A 24,797-nucleotide genomic window follows, 5' to 3' on the forward strand; every position below is an offset into this window, starting at 1 on the left:
GGTGCTTTTTTTCCTAAGCTGTGATACACTTTAGATTCTAGCCAATCATTTTACGTTTCCGAGGATAGTAGGCCGGTCTAGGTACGTACGTTCTTTTATGCAGAGCTACAGATTAAAATGCCCAAGGCGAAGCGGTCAAAAGTCTGGCTGTACTTCACAGCAAAAGATGCAAACTCAGCGGCCTGCAACAAGTGCTTTAAGGTGATATTGTCAAAGGAGGTAACACCTCAAATCCGATGAAACACCTGGTGACGCATAGCGTTGTTTTTAAAAGCCAAGAAATGCACCGTATTTGATAGCTTGCTGCAAGACCTCACACCGTGAACATCTACTGCGGGTGGGTTGCCAGTTATCGGACCCAGAGCAACATCCCCCAAAAACCCGAAGAATAGAGTCCTGGCCCCTAGCCCTGCCAGTGTAGCAGAAATGATGACGGATGATAATGGCAGCAACAGCCGTTCTTCTCTGCGTGAGTAGCTTAATGTTGTTCGTGTGTAATTTACGTTGAGTAGGCTAACCACGTTATTACATTAATGCATGTAAGGTGAACTAGCAAACATCATCATAGCTACATGCGGCTGTCTTCTTGTTTGATGGCAGATACTCCCTTCACCCTGGCCAAAAAGGCTAAAATGACCAAAGAAAAAGTGGAAAACAGTTAAACATGAGAGGTTTTTGGACAAAGTTTGTGTTTTTTCCATTGATTAAGCACTGCTTCCAGCCAAGAGTGACACCATATATGCCCCATAGCTGCAGAAAAGGCTAACATTGTTATCTTTTTACAAAAAAACAGCTGAACATGAGAGGTTTTTGGACCAATTTTGTGTTCTCCATTCTTTAAGCACTGGTTTGAGCACCGTTTAAGCACCGGCACTGTTTCAAAAGTACCGGTTTGGCACCGGTATCGGATAAAACCTAAACGATACCCATCCCTAGGCAAGTGGCTACGCCCGCCGCACAGTCTGACACCTTTTGTTCCTTTATATTTTGAATTAGCCAATCTAACCCCAGGTTGCTATTTCTATACCCATTACATGTCAGTTCTCTTAGTTGCCGCGCTTTTTTCCCTCTCTGGACAGTCTTTCCCCCTTTAACGAGTGGACCAGATGTGGGATGACCACTGTGTTCGGGCAATTAACATAACATAAAAATCACACAGACTATTAGTAAAGCTAATACTCTCAGACCTCCCATTACTTTCCAGCTTCTACTTTTTTTCTACTACCCTGAGGTCTTTTCCACAGACCGGGGGATTATTCTGCCCCCTTTTGTTGAGGTCTGGGTGTTTCTCTTACTCAACTGACTCAGCGTGCTGGTCCTTCTTGGTCTGGTCCTTCTGGATTTCCGCCAACCCCCTCGTGGTTATTGCTGCACCCCAAATGACACGACCCTTGACCTCAATCACTGATTGTGCCGTCTGCTATGCCTGGAATGATTTGTGATTCTCGCTGGTTCTCTAGGAAAAAATCCGGAGTTGTGGGAACTCATGGTTCATTATAATCTTACGTTTTATCTGTACCTGAATTGGTAATCACACAAATCACCATAAAATCATAGAAAAATGATCATAGAAACCATTGTTTGCAGCATTCTGGACTAACTGCAGCCTTGCCAGGCAGGTCTGGCTAACTCCAGCATATAAGGAGTTACAATAGTCCAGCTGGGATATAATAAAAGCATGAATCACCCGTTGAATGTTTTTAAAAGATAAAAATGATCTCACCTTAGATAAAAGCCCCAGTTTGAAGAAAGACTGCTGTACGACTGAGCTCATCTGTTTTTCAAAGATGAAATTGCTGTCAAATATTAACCCCTAAATTTTTGGCATGCGATTTGACAAAAGACTCAAGACTGTGCAGGTTAAAATTAGAGGTGCTGGGATTGCCACTTGGTCCAAAAATTATCACTTCGGTTTTGTTCTCATTGAAGTTAAGGAAGTTAGAGGCCATCCAAGATTTAACTTCACCGATACACTGCCTCCAGTTCTGCCTCTAGTGAGGCAGAACTATTTCCCTTCAGTTGAAGATAGATCTGAGTATCATCAGCATATGAATGAAAACAAATGTTATATTTTGTAAAAATTAGACCTAGAGCTATTAAATTAGACCTATAAATGGAGAATCCAGAAGCAGAAGCACAGCTGAGTCACCTGAGTCAGTGGCTAATAAAAGATCATTAAGAACTCTTAAACGTGCAGTTTCTATACTATGAAGAGTTTTAAAACCAGACTGAAACCTCTCAAGAACATTGCGTCCATTTACAAAAGATTGCAGCTGATCATAGATCAGCGATCATAGATCGAAGACGTTTTATCTTATTGATAAAAAACTGCAGGAACCTTTCACAGGTGTCTGAGGAACCTGTTGTCGTAAGCCCGACAACAGGTGTCAGGGTGAAGTATTTTTCAAAATCGTGTCCAGGTAGCCTTCATTCTCACCAATAAGCCACTGCGTTTCCCACGGCGCCCTCTAGGTTGAGGTAGCACCGGAACACAGCGGAGGCAAGCTGGAACTCCTGACAGGAGCGGTGGGGAGAAGGTTCCCTGATATCCACGATTGCAATAAAGAGTTTTTTAACTGAGAGGATCTTATAGCCAGCACCATTTGGCAATCATATACAAGCAGAGAGTTAGCATGTTTTAAAACAAAGTAAAAATAAAACACTAGTACAAACAGAGTCCGACGGCAGGCCGTAAACACTGGCGCCATCTTGACCAATGATGGGTCTAAGTGCACTGTTACATATAAAATATTAGACCTATTTCAGAACCCGTCCAAAATGAACTGTTTTCTCTTAAAAAGGGAAAACAAACCAGAAAAGCTCTTGCTCCCAATAAAACAATATGATGTAGGCATTAGAACTTCCGGTAACACGAGATTCAGTGCTGTCGTCACTGCTTCTAGCTTTAATTAAATGCTGATGCTTATCTGGTCTGAACTCAGACTTAAGTGTCACCCCCTCTGTTCATTTTCCCTACATCATATTTGCCGGTTGCCCACAAGTGCTCCACAATTCTGGAGAGTCTGGGATCAACTGGCATAGTTCCACCTGCTAAATACACAGAGAATTTTGTTAGCAACTGCAAAATTCACACAACACTAATGTTCTCCATTAACCACTTCCTAAACACTTCATGCCAATGTTTCATCACTAGATTGTAAATTTCTTCTCCAGGTCTGCACTGCTGCACTCATTTTAGTCACAGACCCAATCACTTTACTCAATTATATTGTAACATGCTGTCATGTATTTTACAAAGCAAGTTTATTTTCATATAGTCAGAGGTGTATATCAACCTCACCCATGCATCAGAAACAGGAAACTCGGTTTTTTTAGTCTCTACTCTAACAGACTCTGCTACATCCTGTTAACTTGTGAGATCAAACCATCTATTCCTAATCTAACAATGATCACCTAATTTTCATATCAGTTCATAACCCACATAACCCACTGTCCTGTCAACCCAAGTTGACAGGACAACAGAAATGCATATTTGAAATATTACCACAAAAAAGAATCTCCTTCATACAGTAAATCACTTGTATTGCTCAATCAGCAGAAGACATCTCACAATTTACTATTTTAAAACTACATTTATTGTCTCATCACTGGTTGGTCATACCAGTCTATTTTCCTTTTCACAGAAGTCAACCTGTTGTCCTGCAGCTTGGAGAGTTATTTCTCAGCGATGGATAACCTCAGCATTTGATAGCAAGTGTCTGTTAAATCTACACTATTTTGGCAATCAGAGGACCAATGAGCTGTTTCTTCTTATCTGTTCATTCTTTTCTTTTCGGTCTCTTCTTTTGCTGCTTAACTCCCAGCATGGCAAATGCAAAACAGATGGTCCTCTCAAGTCCATTCACACACAAGGATGTCACTGGTGAACTTCCCAGCTTGTGATTAAGAGCGCATGCTTCCATCCACGATAGTATTTGTACATGCTGCTGAACCTTTCAGAGTTTTAAGTCAGTGCTGCTGTCTGTTCACCAGCTGTTGATTCTTGAAGTTGACGCTGTTGGTCTGGAGCTGCCTTTTATCTTCAGGAAGAGATTGACCATCCTTAAAGCTTCTTTCCAGGATAAGATGTACATCGAGATGAAGCTGTGAAATTTCAGCCAAAACCTGGCCTGGGTATCATGCCAATTATGTTAATCTATCATTTTGACCCGGCCGCTGTGCTCGTGAAGGAAGTTGATCCAGGTCCGTGGGCACCTGTACTAACAAACTAAGACATTTATTTAATATCCTTCTCATCACTACTTATTGACACTTTCATTCTGTGATTCTTCTATCCACATTTTAAAATGTCTCTTTCTCGTCATTCATTGCACTCACATCAGCCAATTTCCTTCAGACTGCATGCAGACACTTTCACTTCCTGTCACATACACACACACTCTCCACGTTACTGCATTTCCTCAGTTTCTACACCCTTTTTTCTTCGCAGTAGCCCAATTGACACAATTCTTTAGCAGAATTTAACACAATCCTTTAGCACAATTAGCACACTTCTTTAGCCAAGCAGCAATATACAAGCATTATCTCAAAATTACTTGTTGTCGACCATGTTTTCCTGCTCAACTCCAATTCTCTGTCCTAGGCAAAGTAGTGGACTCTAACCACTACCATTAAATATTTTCATCGCAGCGAAACAGTCTGTCAGAATGTTCGCCACCTCACATAGAAGCCACGTATTTACAATTTTAACAACAAGAATCACACAATTCCTATACACTCGTTGAATTCAACTATATTTCCGGCCGTGCGCCCAGCGCTTCTTTTTAAGATTATAAGCACCCAAGCTCAGTTCTGCTGTCCAAAAAAGGCAAAAAGGGGGTGGACTCTAACCACTCCCAGTGGTCTCTTAACCACTAGCGTTTAACAGGGTCCCAAGTCCCTGAGGTACGCCAACCTGGATCTCCGGTCCAACCGGTCACGCTAGGCGTCCGTAGTCAGGTGGGGATACCAATCCCTGAACTTTGCATTTATAGGGAGCCCGGCTTCCAAAATACTTTAAATTCTGTGTTTTTTAAAAGCGTCCAACGCTTCTCGGAACATTTATACGTCAACCTGTAGATCTTTGCAAAAGTCTCTTGCTCTAGTGTCCATACTCGACTTGCCCTGAAACACTTAGACATCAACCTGTAGTTCTTAAGAAACGTCTCTTGGTCTAATGTTTCAGCATTACTGAGCCAATTTAACAGTGAAGATCGTTAACTCAGCGAACAGATAATTTAGAATTCATCCAACTTTGGTTTAACAGATGGTGCTTACCTTTAAATTCTATTGGACCGGTCCTCTGTTCGCCTCATTTCATGATCCACCTTACTATTGCAGAATCAAAACATTGGAGATGTTAGATTTATGTTGGCACAAGCATATCGTTAGCTTCATAGCATAATTGCCTAAGTCATTTGACTAAGTCAATGACTTAGGCACTTATGCTATGAAGCTAACGATATGTGAGTATATGTTTCTAAGCTTAAATGTACGGTGGCTGGGAAGTGCAAATCACATTTACAACATCAACAACAAAATAACATTTCCGAAAACACTTTTACATTAAAAAAACAAAAACAAATAAAAAAATTGACAACAAAATAACATTTAAGAAAACACTTTAACAAGTCCGCAACAAATTAACAAGTGGCTCTTGACGGAAAGGGATTGTCTGAAATACCGGAAGTGACTCAACGATAGGGCTTTGGAGTTGACGTAACGCTGCAATGTATTGTGGGAGACCATTGTCAATCAATCTAGTGCCGTGTCTCCTGTACAGCAACGGTCCCCAACAGGACCGGTACCGGTCCGTGAGTCGTTTGGTACCAGGCCGCGAGAGTTGAGGCTCGGGTGTGAAGTGTATGGTTTTCAGGGTTTTTAATCATTAAGTCGGTTTCCCTGGGTCTTTTCCCGTTTTGTAGTTGTGTGTCTTATTTTGAAAGCATTATTTACGCGTTACCATAGCGACCAGAGAGCATTAAGGGGCAGAGAGGAGGATGTTATTCTCAATGTTGTTGGCGCATTTCAGGAGTATACTGCTAATAAAGTTACACAATTACACAGCTGAATTCGCGTTTATTATTATATTTACAAAATACCACAGTTTTTGTCTTTGTCTGTATCATTTTATTTTGTTGTATTTATCCGCAACACCTTAAAGGCCGGTCCGTGAAAATATTGTCTGACATTAAACTGGACCGTGGTGCACAAAAGGTTGGGGACCGCTGCTGTGCAGTATATAGTGCGTTTAGCTTGTCAAATTTACATAAATCTTTGATCGCCAGTTGTGTGACTCTGAAGTGATGTACTGTATGTTTGTAAGTTTTCTCCTCAACAAACACAACAATGCCAACGAAACGTTTTGCACGGTTTCATTCCATGTCCCAATTGGTAGTTTTGGTAGTCAGGGATCAGTCCCCCAGGGCCTCCATTCCTGGCCACTGCCCGGCACATAATGCACCCGACCCCTACGATGCCTCCTGCAGGTGGTCTCTTTTTCGGGCTAAGGCCTGGCCACCAGATACTCCCTCTCGGGCACCCTCCCCAGGCCTGGCTCCAGGGCAGGGCCCTGGTAACCCTATCCCGTGCAGGGTGAACTGTTCCCAAGGGGTTCTTCTCATAGGGGTCATCTGAATCACCCTTTGTCTGGTCCCTCACCCAGGACCAGTTTGCTATGGGAGAGCCTACCAGGGGGCAGAAGCCCCCGGACAACATAGCCCCTGGGATTCCTGGGACACACAAACCCTTCCACTTCACAGGAAAGGTAGCCATATGGTAGAGATTCGCAGAGGGGAGTAGCGAGTTCCAATGCATTTATTTTATTAAGGATGCAAAAGCATACACAGTGAACATCTATGCAATTTCTTGTTTAGGGTATTCCTGTGAGTTTTATTCATACACGTTTTCCAGCTTTATCCTTGGAACAGATGAGACTGGCAAAGGAAGAACGTCAGACAGAGTAGTCAGACCCTGTTCATCGAGTGCTGGTTCAGAAAGGCTAGCAGCCGGCTCTCTGTCCTCAGTTAGAACAGATCCAAGAACATGTCTGTGAAGGTTCTCAGTCATCCAGGTCATCGTAGTCAAAGGAGCTGTACAGTGCAGCGAGGAATGCCCAGACCTCTACATTGGAGAGACCAAACAGCCACTTCACAAGCGCATGGCACAACACAGAAGAGCCACCTCCACAGGACAAGACTCAGCAGTCCATCTGCAGCTTAAGGATAAAGGACACTCTTTCGAGGATGCCAATGTTCACATTTTGGACAGAGAGAACAGATGGTTTGAAAAAGGAGTGAAAGAAGCCATCTATGTCCACTGTGAGCGACCATCTTTGAACAGAGGCGGGGGTTTACGACACCAACTCTCTGCCATCTATAATCCAGTTTTGAGATCCCTTCCCAGACGCCTTGACGCCCACTCACATCCTGGGCCATCTGACCTCAGGAATTCGCATGATAAGGTGGGGCCAGGTTTCACAATGAACATACCCGAAACTCTGGCTGATTGGGACCCACACCCAGTTTCACACCTTGGCTCAGGCGATTAGAGGATCATCAGGGGGTCCTTTTGTCCCTCTGTGGGGGGTTACTCCCACTAGGTTTATATCTGGGACTCTCCACCATTTGACCTTAGAACTGAAGAAGCTTCTCGGATGAGAGGTGAAACGTCTTCAAGCAACTTAAAGAAGTCCAGACGCTTTTCTTTGCAAGATCCAAGAACAGTCTCACTCAAGTTCACTTCCTCCAGCTTATGAGCTTGCAACCTGGTAAGAACACTGACAGAAAACACATCAGGGTGGGATTTCAACAGCTCATCCTCTCCTAGGATACAGCTGGGCTTATCCACCACTTCAGGAACAGGGAGTACCTTGACCCCAGCAATATCATTTCCCATTATAAACTCAACACCCTGAATAGGAAATAAGTTTCTCACTGCAACCTTGAAAAAACCAGAGGCTAACCTCAACTGTTTATGTTTAAGAGCCAAACACTCAGAAACTATATGCCCCACTTTGTGACAGTAAAAACATTGTCTATCAGACTTGGAACCCGAGGAACCCCTAGGTTGTTGAGGGTGCGGCTTTGTGTCCTCTTTCATTTGTTCATGATAGGGTGATTCAGATTTACAAACACGCTTTTGTGCGTCAAAGCAAATTCTTCTGCCAGGACAGCTGCCTCTTGCAAAGTGGCAACTTTTTGTTCATTCAGGTACAGCACCGTATGCTCAGGAACACAGTTTTTGAATTCCTCCAACAATAACAGTTCACGCAGTGCGTTAAACTCTGAAACTTTGCTTGCTTGACACCACCTATCAAATAGAAGCCTGTAAGCTTCAGGGACCAACTCATAGGCTGAGTATAGCACTTTTGACATTGTCATACACAAGACTGTCCTCAATAGTGAGAGCTGCGCATACTTCCTGTGCTTTACCAATTAATTTGCACTGAAGCAAAAGGGACCAAACCTCCTTGGGCCAATGTAAAGCAATGCGCTCAAACACATTAAAATAGGCCTCCACCTCAGTCTCCCTGAATGGTGGAACCAGGGCAATGTTTTTGCCTACATCAAATGTTGGAGGTGCAGGAGCAGGGGGAGAATTATCTGAGGGATTACTAATGTTATCTTCATACTTCACTGAAGGTGGAGCAGAAGGCTCAGGAGACAATTTGTTAGCTTGCAACTCCAGCTGGCGCAACCTAATAGATGTCTCAGCTTCTAGCTGCCGACACTTTAGCTTGAATTCAAGCTCATCCTTACGTTCCCTTTCTTTGGTTCAAGTTCAAGACGAGCCAAACGTACCTTTAAGCGTGCACCAACACTGGGATTACTGGATTCAACAGAGAAGGGCTCAAACCGTGGAAGAGAGGCTGGGGGTTTTCCCCCACCTGGTTTGACCACAGTAGGTGTCACTGTCCCATCCCCAGTACAAACCTCAGGCTGATCAGAGGTTTCAAAGACCGACGCTGCATCCTAGTGTCCGCGTCTAAAGGGAACACACCTTTCCCAACCAACCCACTGACCACAAGAGACTTTAACTCGTTCTTCTTCATGGTCTTAGCCACAGTGTGTGTGTGTGTATATATATATATATATATATATATATATATATATATATATATATATATATATATATATATATCTCCACTCAGTCTCCAGTGTCAGCTGCTCACTCGCTCTCCACTCAATCTCCAGCGCCTCCGGTGTCACTTTCAGCTCAGTCTCCAGCGCCTCCAGTGTCACTTTCAGCTCAGTCTCCAGTGCCACCTGTAGTTCAGTCTCCTGTGTCACCTGTAGTTCAGTCTCCTGTGTCACCTGTAGTTCAGTCTCCTGTGTCACCCGTAGCTCAGGCTCCGGTATTACCAGTTTCACTCATTCACTCTATGCAGGGAGAAAGTCTTGTTTCTACTCAGGGTGCTTTTCATGGTTTAGCCGCCATTGGCACAGTTTGCCACTCCAGGGCTTCCCCAGAGGCTAGGTCTCAGTCCCCAGCTGATTCTGGACCCCTGAAGTTTAGTGAGAACTGCACCATGTCAGCGTTGCCTGGGCAGAGCCAGTGCTCAGTGCAGTGCCAGTTGCCTTTATGTCAGCTAGTGGACTCCATGCCTGCTGGGTTTGTGATGGCTTCTGCTGGAGGGTCCGAGGGACCACTCCGGCCTTTGTCTCGTGTCTCCGCTGGAGGGTCCGAGGAACCGCTCCGGCCTTTTTCTCCTGTCTCCGCTGGAGGGTCCAAGGGACCGCTCCAGCCTTTGTCTCGTGTCTCTGCTGGAGGGTCCGAGGGACCGCTCCGGCCTTCGTCTTCTGTCATCGCAGGAGGATCCAAGGGATCCGCCCAGCCTGCAGCGCCACCGTCTCCGGCTTCCACGCCGCCGCCGGCAGCGCCACCGGCAGCGCCACCGGCAGCGCCACTGTCTTCCACGCCGCCGCCGGCAGCGCCACCATCTCCGGCTTCCACGCCGACGCCTGCAGCGCCATTCTCAGCTGGTCTAGCCTCAGTGCTTTCAGCCTCGCCTGCAGCAGCGGCTTCGTCCATGCCTTCGCCTGGCCCAGCTTCAGTTTCGACTTCGCCTGGTCCAGCTTCAGCGTCGCCTGGCCCTGCCTCCGTGTCTTCGCCTTCAGCGTCGCCTGGTCCTGCCTCCGTGTCTTTGCCTTCAGCATCGTCTGGTCCTGCCTCGTCTGGGTCTGTGGTTAATCGGCCACCTTCCAGGCTACTGGTCGTGGGCGGCCCCCAGACCCCCTTCGCCTGAGTCGCCGCCGTTGCCTTCCGCACGGCCAGCCTCCGGAACAGTGCTGTCGTCGCCGCCGCCGTTGCCTTCCTCGCGGCCAGTCTCCGGACCAGTGCCGTCGTCACCGCCATTGCCTTCCGCACGGCTGGCCCCCGGACCAGTGCCGTCGTCGCCGCCGTTGCCGTCCGCAAGGTCAGCCTCCTGAACGGTTCAGGCTCCTGTGTTGTCGGCTCCCGGGCCGGCCCCCTGAACTGTTCTGTTTTGGACTTTGTTTTCTTGAGCTCCGGTGTGTTTCTTTTTTTGTCTTCTTTTGGTTTTGGACTCGTGTTTTGTTTTATGGCCTTCTAGTGCTCTTGTTTTTCTTTAGCTCTGCCCAGTTTAGGTTCCAGTTTCATGTTCCCCCGCCATTGCTGTTTGTATCCACTCCTGTTAATAAATGCTCACCTGCACCAGAGCTGCTGCATTTTGGGTCCTTTCTACTAACTCCACACGTCTGCCACAACGGACGTGACAGAAAAGCTTTTTCTGTGATCATGGACCTGTGTTTTATCTGGCATGCAATGATACATCTTTAAACCGCATAATGGCATATGTTTCCTTAGTTAGTTTAATCTGTATTCCTCTAATATTAATAGCGTTTACTTATGTTTGCATTTCCATAGCACTGAGCAGAATTGCGTCGGGAGAGGAATGACTCAAAGCACTGGAGACACATAGGAAACACACCCGAAGTAAATCGGGAATATTGAGGAATAACAAGACAAGGGAAGTAAACTCTACACAAGACACACAAGACAAAAGACTTTCACAATAAAACAGGAAAGAAGAAGCAGAATATAAACAGAGACTGCAAAGGATAAAATAAATTATAAAGGAAACTATAGTATATTATTTATACACGAGAAGAGTCAAACAGCATAAGAGATTCTCAATAAACAAGGAATCACAAAACCCAAAAGAACTGTAAATACAAAACCCTGGGTCTAAAAACCCAGGGATCCTAACAAATAATTTTAATGAATTTGTTGGCACTAGTCTACTTTTACTGGGGCACATACGCTTATGTTGCTAAGGATGTTTCTAACAGTTAGATTCATAGCGACACATTTTACTTTGCGATTGATTACATTTTTTTTTTCAATGAAAACTGTGTCAAAGCTTTGATTGAAACTATAGAGCCAGGTATAAAATATGCATATTAATTAACTATATTTTTCAAAGAACAATGGTAATTGAATTTATTATGTAAAGAAAACAGACTACTAAATGAAAGATGTAGGTTTTAACCTGTTTAACTTGAACATCTTCAAGTATGCCTTACCTTGCCTTCCTTTGTCATGACTTAGATTCTAGTTTCTTGGCGCTATTCCTTGGATGCATGAAATATCAGTATAAATGCAAAAATTAAAGAGAGCGCATTAACATATTTAATGCAAAATAACATGAAAAATCTGTTAGTACAGTTGTTAAATTTACGATTTAATGTGATTTAAAGCTAAAACATCTGTATTTTAATTTATCATGCTGATCTAAAATAATCTTCCCAATGTTACCTCCTGAAAAGCTAAGTATTTTTATGTGATGTTAAATTTATATAATTTTATTATATTACACTGAAACCTGAGCTGCTGGAATTTTACCTTTTTTTTTTTTTGCCACCCAGTGAGTAGAAAATAAGATGGCCATGTGACAAAGTTACTTGCTTCTGCTGCATCACAGTCTTAGAGGTAAAATACAAATACCAGGTTGGTCATGAGACGCCTCACTGTAGTGCACTGCTTATGTAGTTTGGGCAAAATTTTATTACAGCAACTTTGGATCAGATGCTTCACTTTGTGTTATATGCTTTTATCTGTGATTTTTATGACTAAGGAAACCTATTTGTAATGGACTCAGAAGAAAAAGCCACTACTAAGTCTAATTCCACATTTGTTCGCCCTGCAATATTTTATCTCAGTGGATTTTCCAACATCCCTCATGTTAAATATTTCTATGTTTTCCTGTGTTTTGTCTACATCATGACTGTTTTGGGGAATGGCTTTCTTCTCTCACTTATTTGGCTGGTGAAGACACTTCATACTCCTAAATACATGATTGTGTTCAACATGGCTTTGGCAGATTTGTGTGGGAGCACAACTCTCATCCCAAAACTATTAGACACATTTCTGTTTGACAGGAGATACATTGTTTATGAGGCCTGTTTAAGTTATATGTTCTTTGTTTTTTTTTTTGGAGGTGTGCAGTCATGGACGCTTGTCACGATGGCATATGACAGACTTATAGCAATTTGTTTCCCTTTAAGGTATCATAGCATTGTGACTAAAACATCTATTACATCAATGTTGCTGTTTATATGGCTTGTTATGTTGAGTCTAACAACATTAGTTGTTGGGCTTATTAATCGTCTTTCCTTCTGTGACTCTGTTGTAGTGAAAAGCTTTTTCTGTGATCATGGACCAATATATCGTCTGGCATGTAATGATCCATCTTTAAATATCATTATGGCAAATGTTGTTGTAAGTATAGGAGTCTTTATTCCGCTAATATTCATATCCTGCACTTATGTTTGCATTTCCATAGCGCTGAGCAAAATTGCATCAGGAGAGGAACGACTTAAAGCACTGAAAACTTGTACTTCTCATCTGATCCTTGTTGCTATTTTGTTCCTACCATTTGTAGGTACAAACATTGCTGTATGGACCTCCTACATTCATCCTAATGCCAGAATTATAAACTCAACTTTGACACACACCCTACCAGCTTTGATCAATCCTATTGTATATGCTTTAAAGACAGAAGAAGTAATGAATGCAGTCAAGAAGCTTTGGAAAATAAATAATATTAGAAGTCCAGTCACAAAATGGTGAACCAAATGTTTCTATTATATTGACCCATTTGGGACTATTACAGTATACTTAAAAAAAAAGAAAAAACAAGTTCTAGCTATTTGTGCTATAATATTACATTTAGAAATAGTGTATTATGTTATGTTCTTCACTGTATATCATGTTTACATAAAATGTTTTGAATACTGTATATTGTATGGAAAATAATTTTAACACCCACAACCCTTGAAAAAAAGTTTTAAAAAAGCAATGAATGAATGAAAGTTGAATTTATGTACCTGATTTTTTTAAAGTTATATATTTAAATATAAAAACCAGGAGGACAGTTGGAACTGTGTATTCACCTTTATTTGATCAGGAAGTAAAAAAAAAATTTCTTTAGCAATAATGTCCCTAAACATATGAATATGTGACTATGGGTTCTTCTATATGACATATGTAAAATCTGAAAGAAAGCCTACATATAAACACAATGAACAAAACTTATCATTCAGACCTCAGGCAATGAATTCCACTAAGAAAATATGAACCATTTCCTATTTGAAAAGAAGTAAGAGGAAGTGAGTGCTTATCATATTTCATCAAATGTATTTGTTCTTGTATATGCACATATATACACTATCTATATATCTATAGATAATTTATCTATTTATATTAACTCATTCACTGCCAGCCATTTTCAAACGTATGCTTTCAATTGACGTCTATAGACGTCAATGGCAGTGAATGAGTTAATATAAAGATGCCCATATATTGATGTATAATTATGTAATTATGCCAATCCAAAATATTCCTTTATCTATTCCTACTTCTTGGTTCATTTTGAATCGCAAATTAAGTTTAAAGCAGCCAGCCCTGTTACGTTTGTGGACAGTGTTAGAGCAGCATACACAGGGCTGTACTGCGCATGTGATGAAAAAAAAAAACTGTCTGTGCGATAAATTATTTTGCATAAGTAGCACTTGTGGCCTCTCTTCCCTGTGCCATGGCTTCTAACCTCTCCTCTTTGAGGAGAAATTGAGAAATAAAGGGTAGAATGCTGCAACCCGGGCTGCTCATCACTGTCTTTGTTACCTGTTGACGGTGTTGGACTGAATGATGTGCTGGGGTCAACATTCTGATTTCTTAGCTAGCTTTGCATTAAGTTGCTGTCTGTGCAGATTCTTGAATAGAGTAGAAGTTGTTTTAGCATCATAATACAGTTGTTTTTGTCCCGGAAGTGGTCACCATTTTGATCATCACACTCTTGTGCTATCTTGATATAATAAAAGTCAATTTGTCTTTTAAGGTATCATAGTATTGTTACTGAAACATCAATTGCTGCTATTCTGCTGTTTGTATGGATTTTTTTGGTGAGTGCAATTGCAACCATGGTTGGGCTTCTTAATCGTCTTTCATTCTGTAGATCTTTAGTAATAAACAGCTTTTATTGTGATCATGGACCAATTTATCATCTAGCTTGTAATGATACATCTTTAAATTTCAAGTTAGCATTTTCCCTAGTCATTATAATTCTCATCATTCCCCTAGCATTCATAGTAGTCACATATATCTGTATTTCCATAGCACTGAGGAGGACTACTTCAAGAGAGGAACGAGTCAGAGCGTTAAAAACTTGTACTTCTCACCTGATCCTTGTGGTCATTTTCTTCTTGCCATCACTAACATAGTAGCAATGGCCTTCTACATTGATCCTAATGCTAGAATGATAAATTACACGTTGACACACACCATACCACCTTTGCTCAATCCTATTGTATATGCTTTAAAGACAGAAGCGGATATTCCCGGACTCTCTCATCATTGCTCTTGGGGACTTTAACAAAGCCAATCTGAGCCATGAGCTTCCCAAATACAAGCAGTATATTAAATGCCCAACCAGAGAGGTGAGGACATTAGACCACTGTTACAGCACGATCAGCGGGGCCTATCGTGCGGTGCCCCCCGCTTCACTCGGACTTTCTGACCACGTCATGAGCCACTTGATCCCCGCGTACAGACAGAGGCTGAAGCTCTCCAAACCTGTCGTGAGGACCAAAAAACTGTGGAGCAACGAGTCTGTGGAGGAGCTTCGCACGTGTTTGGAGTCTACAGACTGGGACACAATGAAGGCTGCTTCTAACAGCTTGGACGAGTTTATGGACACTGTCACCTCCTATATCCACTTCTGTGAGGACAGCATTGTGCCATCACGCACCAGGGTGAGTTATAACAATGACAAACCCTGGTTTACTCCTAAACTCAAAAAGCTGTGGCTGGAAAAGAGAAAGGCATTCAGAAGCAGAGACAGGGACTGCTACAGAGAGGCCAAGTACAAGTTCACTAAAGAAGTGGACATTGCTAAACACCAGCACTCTGAGAAGATGCAGCAGCAGATCTCAGAGAATGACTCGGCCTCTGTGTGGAAAGGTTTTAGGAATATCACCAACTACAAGCCTAAAACCCCCCACTCCACTGATGACTCGCTCTTGGCCAACACCCTTAACGACTTTTACTGCCGTTTTGACGAGCCATCAGGCAGCCTTCACACCTCCAACGGCCCCAACAATAGAGACACTTTGGACACTCATTCCCCCACCTCTCCCCCCTCCATAGAGCCATCACCACCTTCAAACACTTCACCTACAACACCCCCCTCCTCACCCCGCACAAAAGAGGATTTCACACCACCTCCTCCCACCACAACTCTTCATATTCATGAAGCAGATGTGAGGAAGCAGTTTAAGAGTCTGAATGCTCAGAAAGCTCCCGGCCCAGACGGTGTGTCTCCTGCCACCCTCAGACACTGTGCAAACGAGCTGGCCCCAGTGTTTTCTGGCATTTTCAACTCCTCACTGCAGGCATGTCATGTGCCTGCCTGCTTCAAGTCCTCTACCATAATCCCTGTCCCCAAGAAACCTAGGATCATTGGACTAAATGACTACAGACCCGTGGCTCTGACATCTGTGGTCATGAAGTCATTTGAGCGCCTGGTTCTCCCCTATCTCCAGACCCTCACGGCCCCCCTCCTGGACCCCCTGCAGTTTGCATACAGAGCCAACAGGTCTGTAGATGACGCCATCAACATGGCCCTACACTTCATCCTGCAGCATCTGGACTCCCCAGGAACCTACGCCAGGATCCTGTTTGTGGACTTCAGCTCTGCCTTCAACACCATCCTTCCAGACCATCTCCAAGGCAAGCTTTCCCAGATGAATGTGCCTGATCCCATCTGCCGGTGGATCACTGACTTCCTGACGGACAGGAAGCAGCATGTGAGGCTGGGAAAGAATGTCTCGGACTCCCGGACCATCAGCACCGGCTCCCCTCAGGGCTGTGTTCTTTCTCCTCTGCTCTTCTCCCTGTACACCAACTGCTGCACCTCCACCCACCAGTCTGTCAAGCTAATCAAGTTTGCAGATGACACCACCGTTATTGGACTCATCTCGGACGGGGATGAGTCTGCCTACAGGAGGGAGGTTGAACGTCTGGTGTCCTGGTGCAGCCACAACAACCTGGTGCTGAATGCCCAGAAGACAGTGGAGATTATTGTGGACTTCAGGAAGCACACAGCCCCACTCCCCCCCATCATCCTGACTGACACCCCCATCACCTCTGTGGACTCATTCCGCTTCCTGGGTACCACCATCACCCAGGACCTGAAGTGGGAGCCCACCATCACCTCCGTCATTAAGAAAGCCCAGCAGAGGATGTACTTCCTGAGGCAGCTGAAGAAATTCAACCTGCCAACACGGACGATGATGCAATTCTACACTGCAATCATCGAGTCCATCCTCACCTCCTCCATCACCGTGTGGTACGCTGGAGCAACTATCAGGGACAAACAGAGACTGCAGCGTGTTGTGCGCTCTGCTGAGAAGGTGATTGGCTGCAGACTCCCATCTCTGCAGGACCTGTACACCTCCAGGACACTGGGGCGTGCAGCTCGGATCTCAGCTGACCCTTCTCACCCTGGACACAGTCTGTTTGACCTGCTCCCCTCAGGCAGGAGGCTCCGGTCCATTCGCACCAGAACCTCTCGCCATAAGAACAGTTTCTTCCCCTCTGCTGTCGGACACATGAACAATAACTATAAGACTGTTCCCACCACTAACACATGACCCTACGCTGTGTTCACTGCATCATTCAATGTTTGGCACTGATCACCACCTGCACTCATGTATATATCCATCTACTTAGCACTTTTAATTCCTATTCTTATTTTTATTTTAATGTCTATTTTAGTGTAATTTATGAAAGTATGTTTGCACTGAAGCACCGCAGCAATTTCCTAATGTTGTAAACCTGCTCAACATTTGGCAATAAAACCCTTTCTGATTCTGATGAAGTGAAAAATGCAATAAAACAGCTTTGTAAAAGAAATAATGTTAACAATACAGTCACAAAATGGTGAATCATATGCCTCTACTTAGACTATTACAGTAGACTTTCTTTTAGCAAATAAACAACTATTGACCTGCTCACTTTAATGTGCTATAATATTTAGAAATAATAATAATGTGTTATGTGTTCATTACTGTATATCATGTTTACATAAAATGTTGAATATCATATAAAATAATAGTATATTTTAGATAAATTATTTTACAAGCTTAACACATATAATTTAAACAAAACAAAACAAATTACGTGTGTATGTACTTTATGTTTTCGTCATGCACACACATGCATTCCTCTCATCTTAGGCCCTCAAAAAGAAAATAAATGTGTGCAAACTGAGCTGCTTTTCACAAAATGTCTGAAAACTAATTTGTACAAAATTAAACTGAAAGTGTTTTTTTTATTACAATTAATCCCCAATCAGTTATAAAAAAAATTGTAGTGATGCTTTTACTACAGTACATTTATTATAGTCTAATTTAATGGTTACATGAGAAAATATTAATATATTTAATGAATAAAAACTTAGGTCCCGATTCTCTTTTTTAAAAGACATTCAGTTGTGAAAATCTTTTTAAACTTGTGCATGTCAGTATGTTTTGCTAACCAAGAAGTTGCATGGCTGGCACCATGTATTCACTTTCATTTCAGCAAGAAATAAAACCATGTAAAGAATTTCATTTGCAAGAATGTCCTTACACGTATGAGTCACCATACATCACCATGGGTTGTTGTTTAACCTTCCTGCCTTCTTGGGACCTTTTTGTGCCACTGCTATGTGTTAAATGGCTGCCATTTCCACTGTGTTCAGTGGAATATAACCAAACTTGCCACAGGATAGTTTTTACCTGTCAATGTTAATATTCCAGTGTGAATTCCTTAAATCAGCCTAAAATGGCTGAGCAGCAGAAATCCCCACACCCATCACCCTGGGGACCATTTTCTGCCCATTGACTTCCATTATAAACGCTATTTTTCAACCCCAAATTATCATCATATGATTTTATTTTTTCTTCTTTTCTTGGATGTCAATGAAGACTCAAGGCCTTGAAGTTTTAATTTTTAAATTGCAAAAAAAATGCAAAAAAAATAATGGCAGGTCAAAATGTATGTTGGTGCCAATCTTTGGTCCATCTAAAGGCCTACTTATAATGACAATCACATATTACTTCAACTGGTTTTTTGTGGAAATATTTAGTTTCGTTTTTTTGGTTTTTGGGGCTTATAACACAGGGCGCTCATGTAATAACACTGGGATTTGAAGGGTTAAAACAACGAAAATATAATTAAAACTTTACATGAATATTTCAGGGAGAAGTAGTTTTACAAGGTTGGCTAATTTAAAGTGGAATAAAATATGGATATATGGTCTTTTTATGGCGTGGCTGAGAATGGTCCCTAGGGTGATGGGTGTGAGTTTATTAAAGGATGGCAGGAGGGTTAACAGGTTCTTTTAACAGGTGTAGTCCTATTGTGAAACTTTTTTAATACATGTTGTTTACATGAGAGAGTTCTTTCTTCTCTACATATAAATCATGTGTGAGTGTATCTTGATTCCTCTGCCTTTTCAGAAAAAGATATTATTGTTTTTTATTTCTTGATTACTTAAGTTTTGTCTTTTTGTTTCCACAGTGCAGTACCATCCAGCAGTACTGCATTTTCTCAAAGAAAGGATGTTTGGTGACTTCATTTTCTTGTGTTCTGAGTGAACACTATTTCAGCATTTGTCCACTGTTTTAGAAAATGTTTAATTTAAGAAATTTTTCATCACTCATCTAAGTGACTGAAAACAGACTGAAAAAAGTATGCTATTGTTTAGTAAACAATTAAGCAAATACAAGTAATCTGTAGGTAGTAAGAAAATAAACTAAAATAAACGGCGTTTGGAATCACCGTAAACAGAGATTTTTTAAAACTCCTTCTTTGGGTTTATGTGTGGACGAGGAATACAGAGTTCGTCACGCAACGTTAAAGGTATGTGCCTTTTTCCACATCACGCTGTGCGCCACGTTATTGTTTACAGGAGATGAATTGCAGAATGGCAGATAGTCAGATTAACGGTATTTTGTCTCTATCTTCAGGTTTTACACGCTTACATACACACGCAGTTACTGTCCCTCTATTTAGAAAGGCAGAGGTGTCATGGTGTGATTATTTTACATGTAGTTCTTTTTTTACCTGTGTAATAATATTCAACATTGCTATCAATACATTTTTCAAAAAATGCCTCTCTGTGCAAAATGGGTTTAAAAACATAAACAACTGTGGGATACTGTTTGTCCATGATTTAGACAGGGGGAACAAATCGTGGCAGGATCAGCCTGATATTATTTGTATCCCACTGTAACTTTACTGTATAAAGAGCTAATATCTCCAAAATGTCAGGAGTAGTTATTTATTACAACAAGTGTTTGTGAACTAAAAATCAAGAATGTGGGATACTGTTTGTCCGTGATTTGAAGAGCCCAGCGCGTGCTCTCGACGCAGGGAAAACCAATTCTGCTGACGAGACCTACCTTGGCACTTGTGCAGGTGAAACCAAAATATGCTTCACCATATTTTCTAGTCTTTGGCTTAGAATGAAGTTGGTTTGGAAACGTATTCAGCGATGCTTCATCTCCTGCCTTGCGTTTGTGTGGGCGCCCCGTGCTAGCAGTGTCCAAGCATTGTTTTGTTTTTTCCCTTTTCATGCCGCGCCCCCCCCTGCAATGGCTCTGCGATCCCACACTTTGGGAAGGTCTGCTTTAATTAATTTATCATCAACAAAAATATAAAATTATGCACAAAATGAATTACTAATGTAAAAAAAAAACCCATGTTTTTTATTTATATATGTTTATATATAAATATGCTTTTATTTATCCCTTTAATGACATCTATTCCAATGTGGAAGTGTTATGAGCAGTTGATCAGATCGGCAAAGCCTGTTTCTGGAGTATTATGTTTTTGTTGCTGCAAATGCGATCGTGGCTTAAGAGTTGGGAGTTCGCCTTGTAATTGGAAGGTTGCCGGTTCGAGCCCCGGCTTGGACAGTCTCGGTCGTTGTGTCCTTGGGCAAGACACTTCACCCGTTGCCTACTGGTGGTGGTCAGAGGGCCCGGTGGCGCCAGTGTCCGGCAGCCTCGCCTCTGTCAGTGCGCCCCAGGGTGGCTGTGGCTACAATGTAGCTTGCCATCACCAGTGTGTGAATGTGTGTGTGAATGGGTGGGTGACTGGATATGTAAAGCGCTTTGGGGTCCTTAGGGACTAGTAAAGCGCTATATAAATACAGGCCATTTACCATGCTTTTTACGAAATTTTTGCAAGGCCATATGTGGAAGGAAACTGCGACTTAGGACATCCTGATGGCATAAAATGTAAGTACAACTCCTCCGGTTTCATATGAAATTTTTTTTATTGCGCTACCTTATGTGTTCTACAGGGATTTAAAAATAGTTATGCAAAATGGAGCATGCCGCTCCGACCAGTTACTCCACAAATATGTAAAAAATAAATTATAAAATACAAAAAGCAAGTATTTACATTTCAACTTTTAACTATCTAAATGTTCAGCGTTGTCCTTTTAAACAAATTTAAAGTGAAACAACACAAAACACTGCAAACCAGAACACAATGAAATATAAATTAAACTATGCAAAACAAAAAGAAAATGCACATTCTTTGTCATATAGGCCTGGGATGATTTTTTGGGAGAGTGTTTTCCTGCTTGGAATTGCATACACAGGATTCACTGCATGAATAAACTTTTCTGAATCCTTTATCATTCGCAACTGAAAATAGTTGTGGATGATTACTATACCTTTCTAATGTGACGATGTTGTCTGTTGTTGCTGCCCCTGACTCTCTTTCTTTCGCTCTTGTGCTCTGTTCCTGTGCTATTGGGAGTGTAACTACCGCCCCTCCCCCCTCAGCACAAACACAAGGGTCACGTGCTGCGTGAAGCGGAAAAAAAGTGAGAGAGAGAGAGGGTGAGAGAACGAAAAAAAATATGTCTCTCCCTTCGTACACTTCAAAGAGCCGACTGTTAAGCTACGTTCACACTGCAGGCAAAAGCGCATCAAATCTGACTTTTTTGACCCTATGCGACCCATATCCGATCATGGTATGTGTTAGGGAAAATATTCTAAAACACTTCTTCAGTAAAGACTCAGAGAAGAGAAACACACAGAGTTCTTGCTAGCAAGGGCAGCTCCCTACTGAGAGACTCGCACTAAGAAACTGCCCCGGTCTTTATTTATACTTCAGTGTGTGTGTGTGTGTGTGTGTGTGTGTGTGTGTGTTACTGCTGATCAAAGGGTCAAACATCCTTGGTCAGGAAGAGGGTAGCCTCCCCCTCACCCTAGATGGTTCACCCTAGATAACACGGTGAGGAAGTCCTGCAGTTCATCTAAACAAAGAGCACTTAGACTAAAACAAACGTAACTACGTTAATCCTGCCATAAAACAATAAAACCAGGTACAAGCTCTCTCGTGCTCCCAGGACATGGGGGTGCATTCCTGGGGTGCACCCCAAGCCTGCAGCCTGTTAGTGATAACACACAATTAATTATATGCCTCTAAGTATACATGGTTTAATATTTCCTAATACAAATAACTACATGCAGTATTCTACCATATGCAAACTTATATCACTAAAAGATTATACTGACTACTAAATACAATTTTCCATTGACATTCCCTCCTGTTGTCAGTAAAACTTAAAGTGAGATACCAGTTTGTAACATCTTGTTGTACATTTTCTGTCACATCGTCATTAATCACACAAAGTCTTCGTGTTCCAACAGGTCGGGGTCATTATCATCATCATCACTTGTCATGGCTATTTATGCAGCAACAGTAGAAAATATTATGCGGTTAATCATGAGTTTTATACATGGCAATATACACGTTACAAAGACACAAAATAAAAGTAAAAATATCCCAACTCCGATGAGTAGTCTTTTTAGCACCTGTAACCAGGAGCCAGTGTAAAGCCAAGAAAACCAGTCACTTGTATCACTTACAGAGTCCTGATTTTGGGCCTGCTGGATCTGTCTTAAAACATTCAGGGCGTCAGTCATGTTTGATGAATGTGCGTCTTCTTTATGTAAACGCAGAATGTGTTGTTGAAGAGGACACAAAGTCCCCTTTCTCTGCTAGTATCATAGAGTAGTTCTTCCCTGAGAGTTAGTCCAGGAACATATATATTGTGGGGTATGTTGCCGTGCTGGGTAGATGGGAACAGACATAACAGTCTGTATTTGCCGATTCTACTTTTGTTCTTTCGTGGATATAACGGTACCTGGCATTGTTCATCCACGGATGAATGTGGTCTTGCGTCATATCCCTTAGGTGAGAGTTGTCGTGTGTCCATCTTCTCTGCCTTCCTCCTGGTTCAGCTGTTTCCGGCACCAGCTGGGGTCCTGTAAAAGTGAGCGTCGTAGTCAAGGTAACCAAGAGGGTCCACCTTCCCATGGTTGCACACAGGTCCGTCACGCCTCGCACTTGGTTGGCCTAGAGTTGATCAGAGGCTGGAGGTTGAAGTGCGAGTTTACCCTACGGGGGCTCAATCAGCACTCCCCCCTCACCACTGAAACAACCAAGTGTGAGATTTCTCTATTGTGCTGTCTTGAGGGTGCCGGGGTTTCTTGGGACCTCGACCTCTTTGCAGTGGCTCTGATAAATCCAGGAGGATCTCTCCGCTATTTTGCAGGCAGTTGAAAAGGTCAGAAGCACTTGAATTGGCCTCTATCAACCCCCATCACCTCACTTCAGGCCTTCATCCTGCGGTAGGAATACTTATGACTCTTCTACTGTCCATCCTCTGCAGAAAAACACCTCTGTGGAAAGGGTGCTGGGTTCAGTTATCTTACTGCTGTTGTGATCCCAGCAGTCTTCAGTGTGCCATCGTATGCACAGTATAGTGGCACAGCATTAGGTGTTGTTCATAGGAAACTGCTGTCATCACCACCATGGCTTCTGGTTCCTGGGCTTTCACAGAATCATGATGCCATCCTTAGATTCCCTCTGCGCTGTCGATGGAGCTTGGCACGCTCTCTCCATCCCTCAAGTTTTCATATTCCAACGCTGTGTGGGAAGTCTCCTCTTGATCTCCCGGAAGCTCAGTAGCACAGCTCTCTGTGTGATGTCCGCTGTGCTGAAGATGATCTCTGATCCTCCTGAAGCCTCTCTCCTGGCCTCAGCTCCCATCTTGTGGACGATCCTCTCAGCCACTCCTTCTCGTCATGCATAGTCCTGATTTCTCAGGAGATTACTGCTGCACCTGTATTTCCTTGCTAGGAAGACAAACTATTTGGAGAGTATGTCAACAATCATCAAACCACATTCTTTAGTTCAGTGAACTTCACTTATAGGCCATCAAAGCCTCATCTGAACATGGGTGCACCACTTGCATAGGTTTAATATTTGTAAATAAAACGGCTAATCACACAAATCGCTGCAAAAATTATATAAAACAAAATTTAATGTTAATTCCAAAATTTAATGTTAATTCATTGTTTCATATTAGTCCTGGATCCCTTCTCTTGACACATGGACACTCCCATGAGTCAACTCATCAAAATCAGATTCCTGTCTTAAAGAAAAAGATTAGCTAGATCATATCCCAGGCAACATCAGGGCATCTCCTCCCCTGGAGCAGCACCACCCTGGACCTATAATCCTGCAATAAAAATATTAGTGTGTTTTGCATAACACCTGGCTCTGCCAGCAGCCTGCATACACACCATCATGGCCTGGAAAGCAAAATCTGGAAGTGAAATCAAACTTCACACCTATAAACACCTATAAAGTAATAAAGCATTCAGCACTAGCAGGACAAGTGTCATGTGCAGGTTTTCTCAAATCAGTAAACTACAATTATTACCATAATTTGCCTCAGACATGGATCATCCCATGTACTCAGTCAACAGTAATGTAATCAGTGACTTCTCGTAAGCAAAGTCACTCCACTCATATATTATTTATGGGCTCAAGAGTGGCCAGCAAATGAGCCCATATTAACTATTCCATAACACCGCATCTCTTATTTGTTTGTCTCATGTCACTTGTCCGCTTCTGCCGAATCTTTTACATGTAGTCTCAAAAAACAAACATTAGCAACACACATTGATCATCCTGGTGGGCAGGCGCCAGCCATCCACATTCCAGAGGTGCCATAAAAACACCATAAAGTTAGCCATCCCTAGCTGTAGAAAGAATGTCAGTCACATATAAACCCAGAAATCCTATAGTAAAAAAAACCATTAACTAATCCTCTTATAAATCACATGATCAAACACATGAAAAACTGCAATGCTGTAGAAAAGAAAATGCAAATGTTAGCGCTGCGCAGGCATATGCATACT

At 42.5% G+C, this 24,797-nt stretch overlaps 2 protein-coding genes across 3 annotated transcripts in view; one reads left to right on the plus strand and one right to left on the minus strand.

Moving 5' to 3' along the window:
* LOC308387452 (uncharacterized protein) overlaps window positions 1-24,797 on the minus strand; it is a 67,174-nt gene that overhangs the window by 34,390 nt on the left and 7,987 nt on the right. The window lies entirely within an intron of this gene.
* Window positions 12,112-13,092, plus strand: LOC308387143 (olfactory receptor 1-like; the record flags this gene model as incomplete). Its single annotated transcript, XM_080867039.1, has 1 exon — window positions 12,112-13,092. The coding sequence occupies one exon, from the start codon at window positions 12,112-12,114 to the stop codon at window positions 13,090-13,092; it is 981 nt and encodes a 326-aa protein (XP_080723165.1).

Source organism: Rhamphochromis sp. 'chilingali' (assembly GCF_963969265.1).
Source record: "Rhamphochromis sp. 'chilingali' genome assembly, chromosome: 19".
Taxonomy (NCBI): domain Eukaryota; kingdom Metazoa; phylum Chordata; class Actinopteri; order Cichliformes; family Cichlidae; genus Rhamphochromis; species Rhamphochromis sp. 'chilingali'.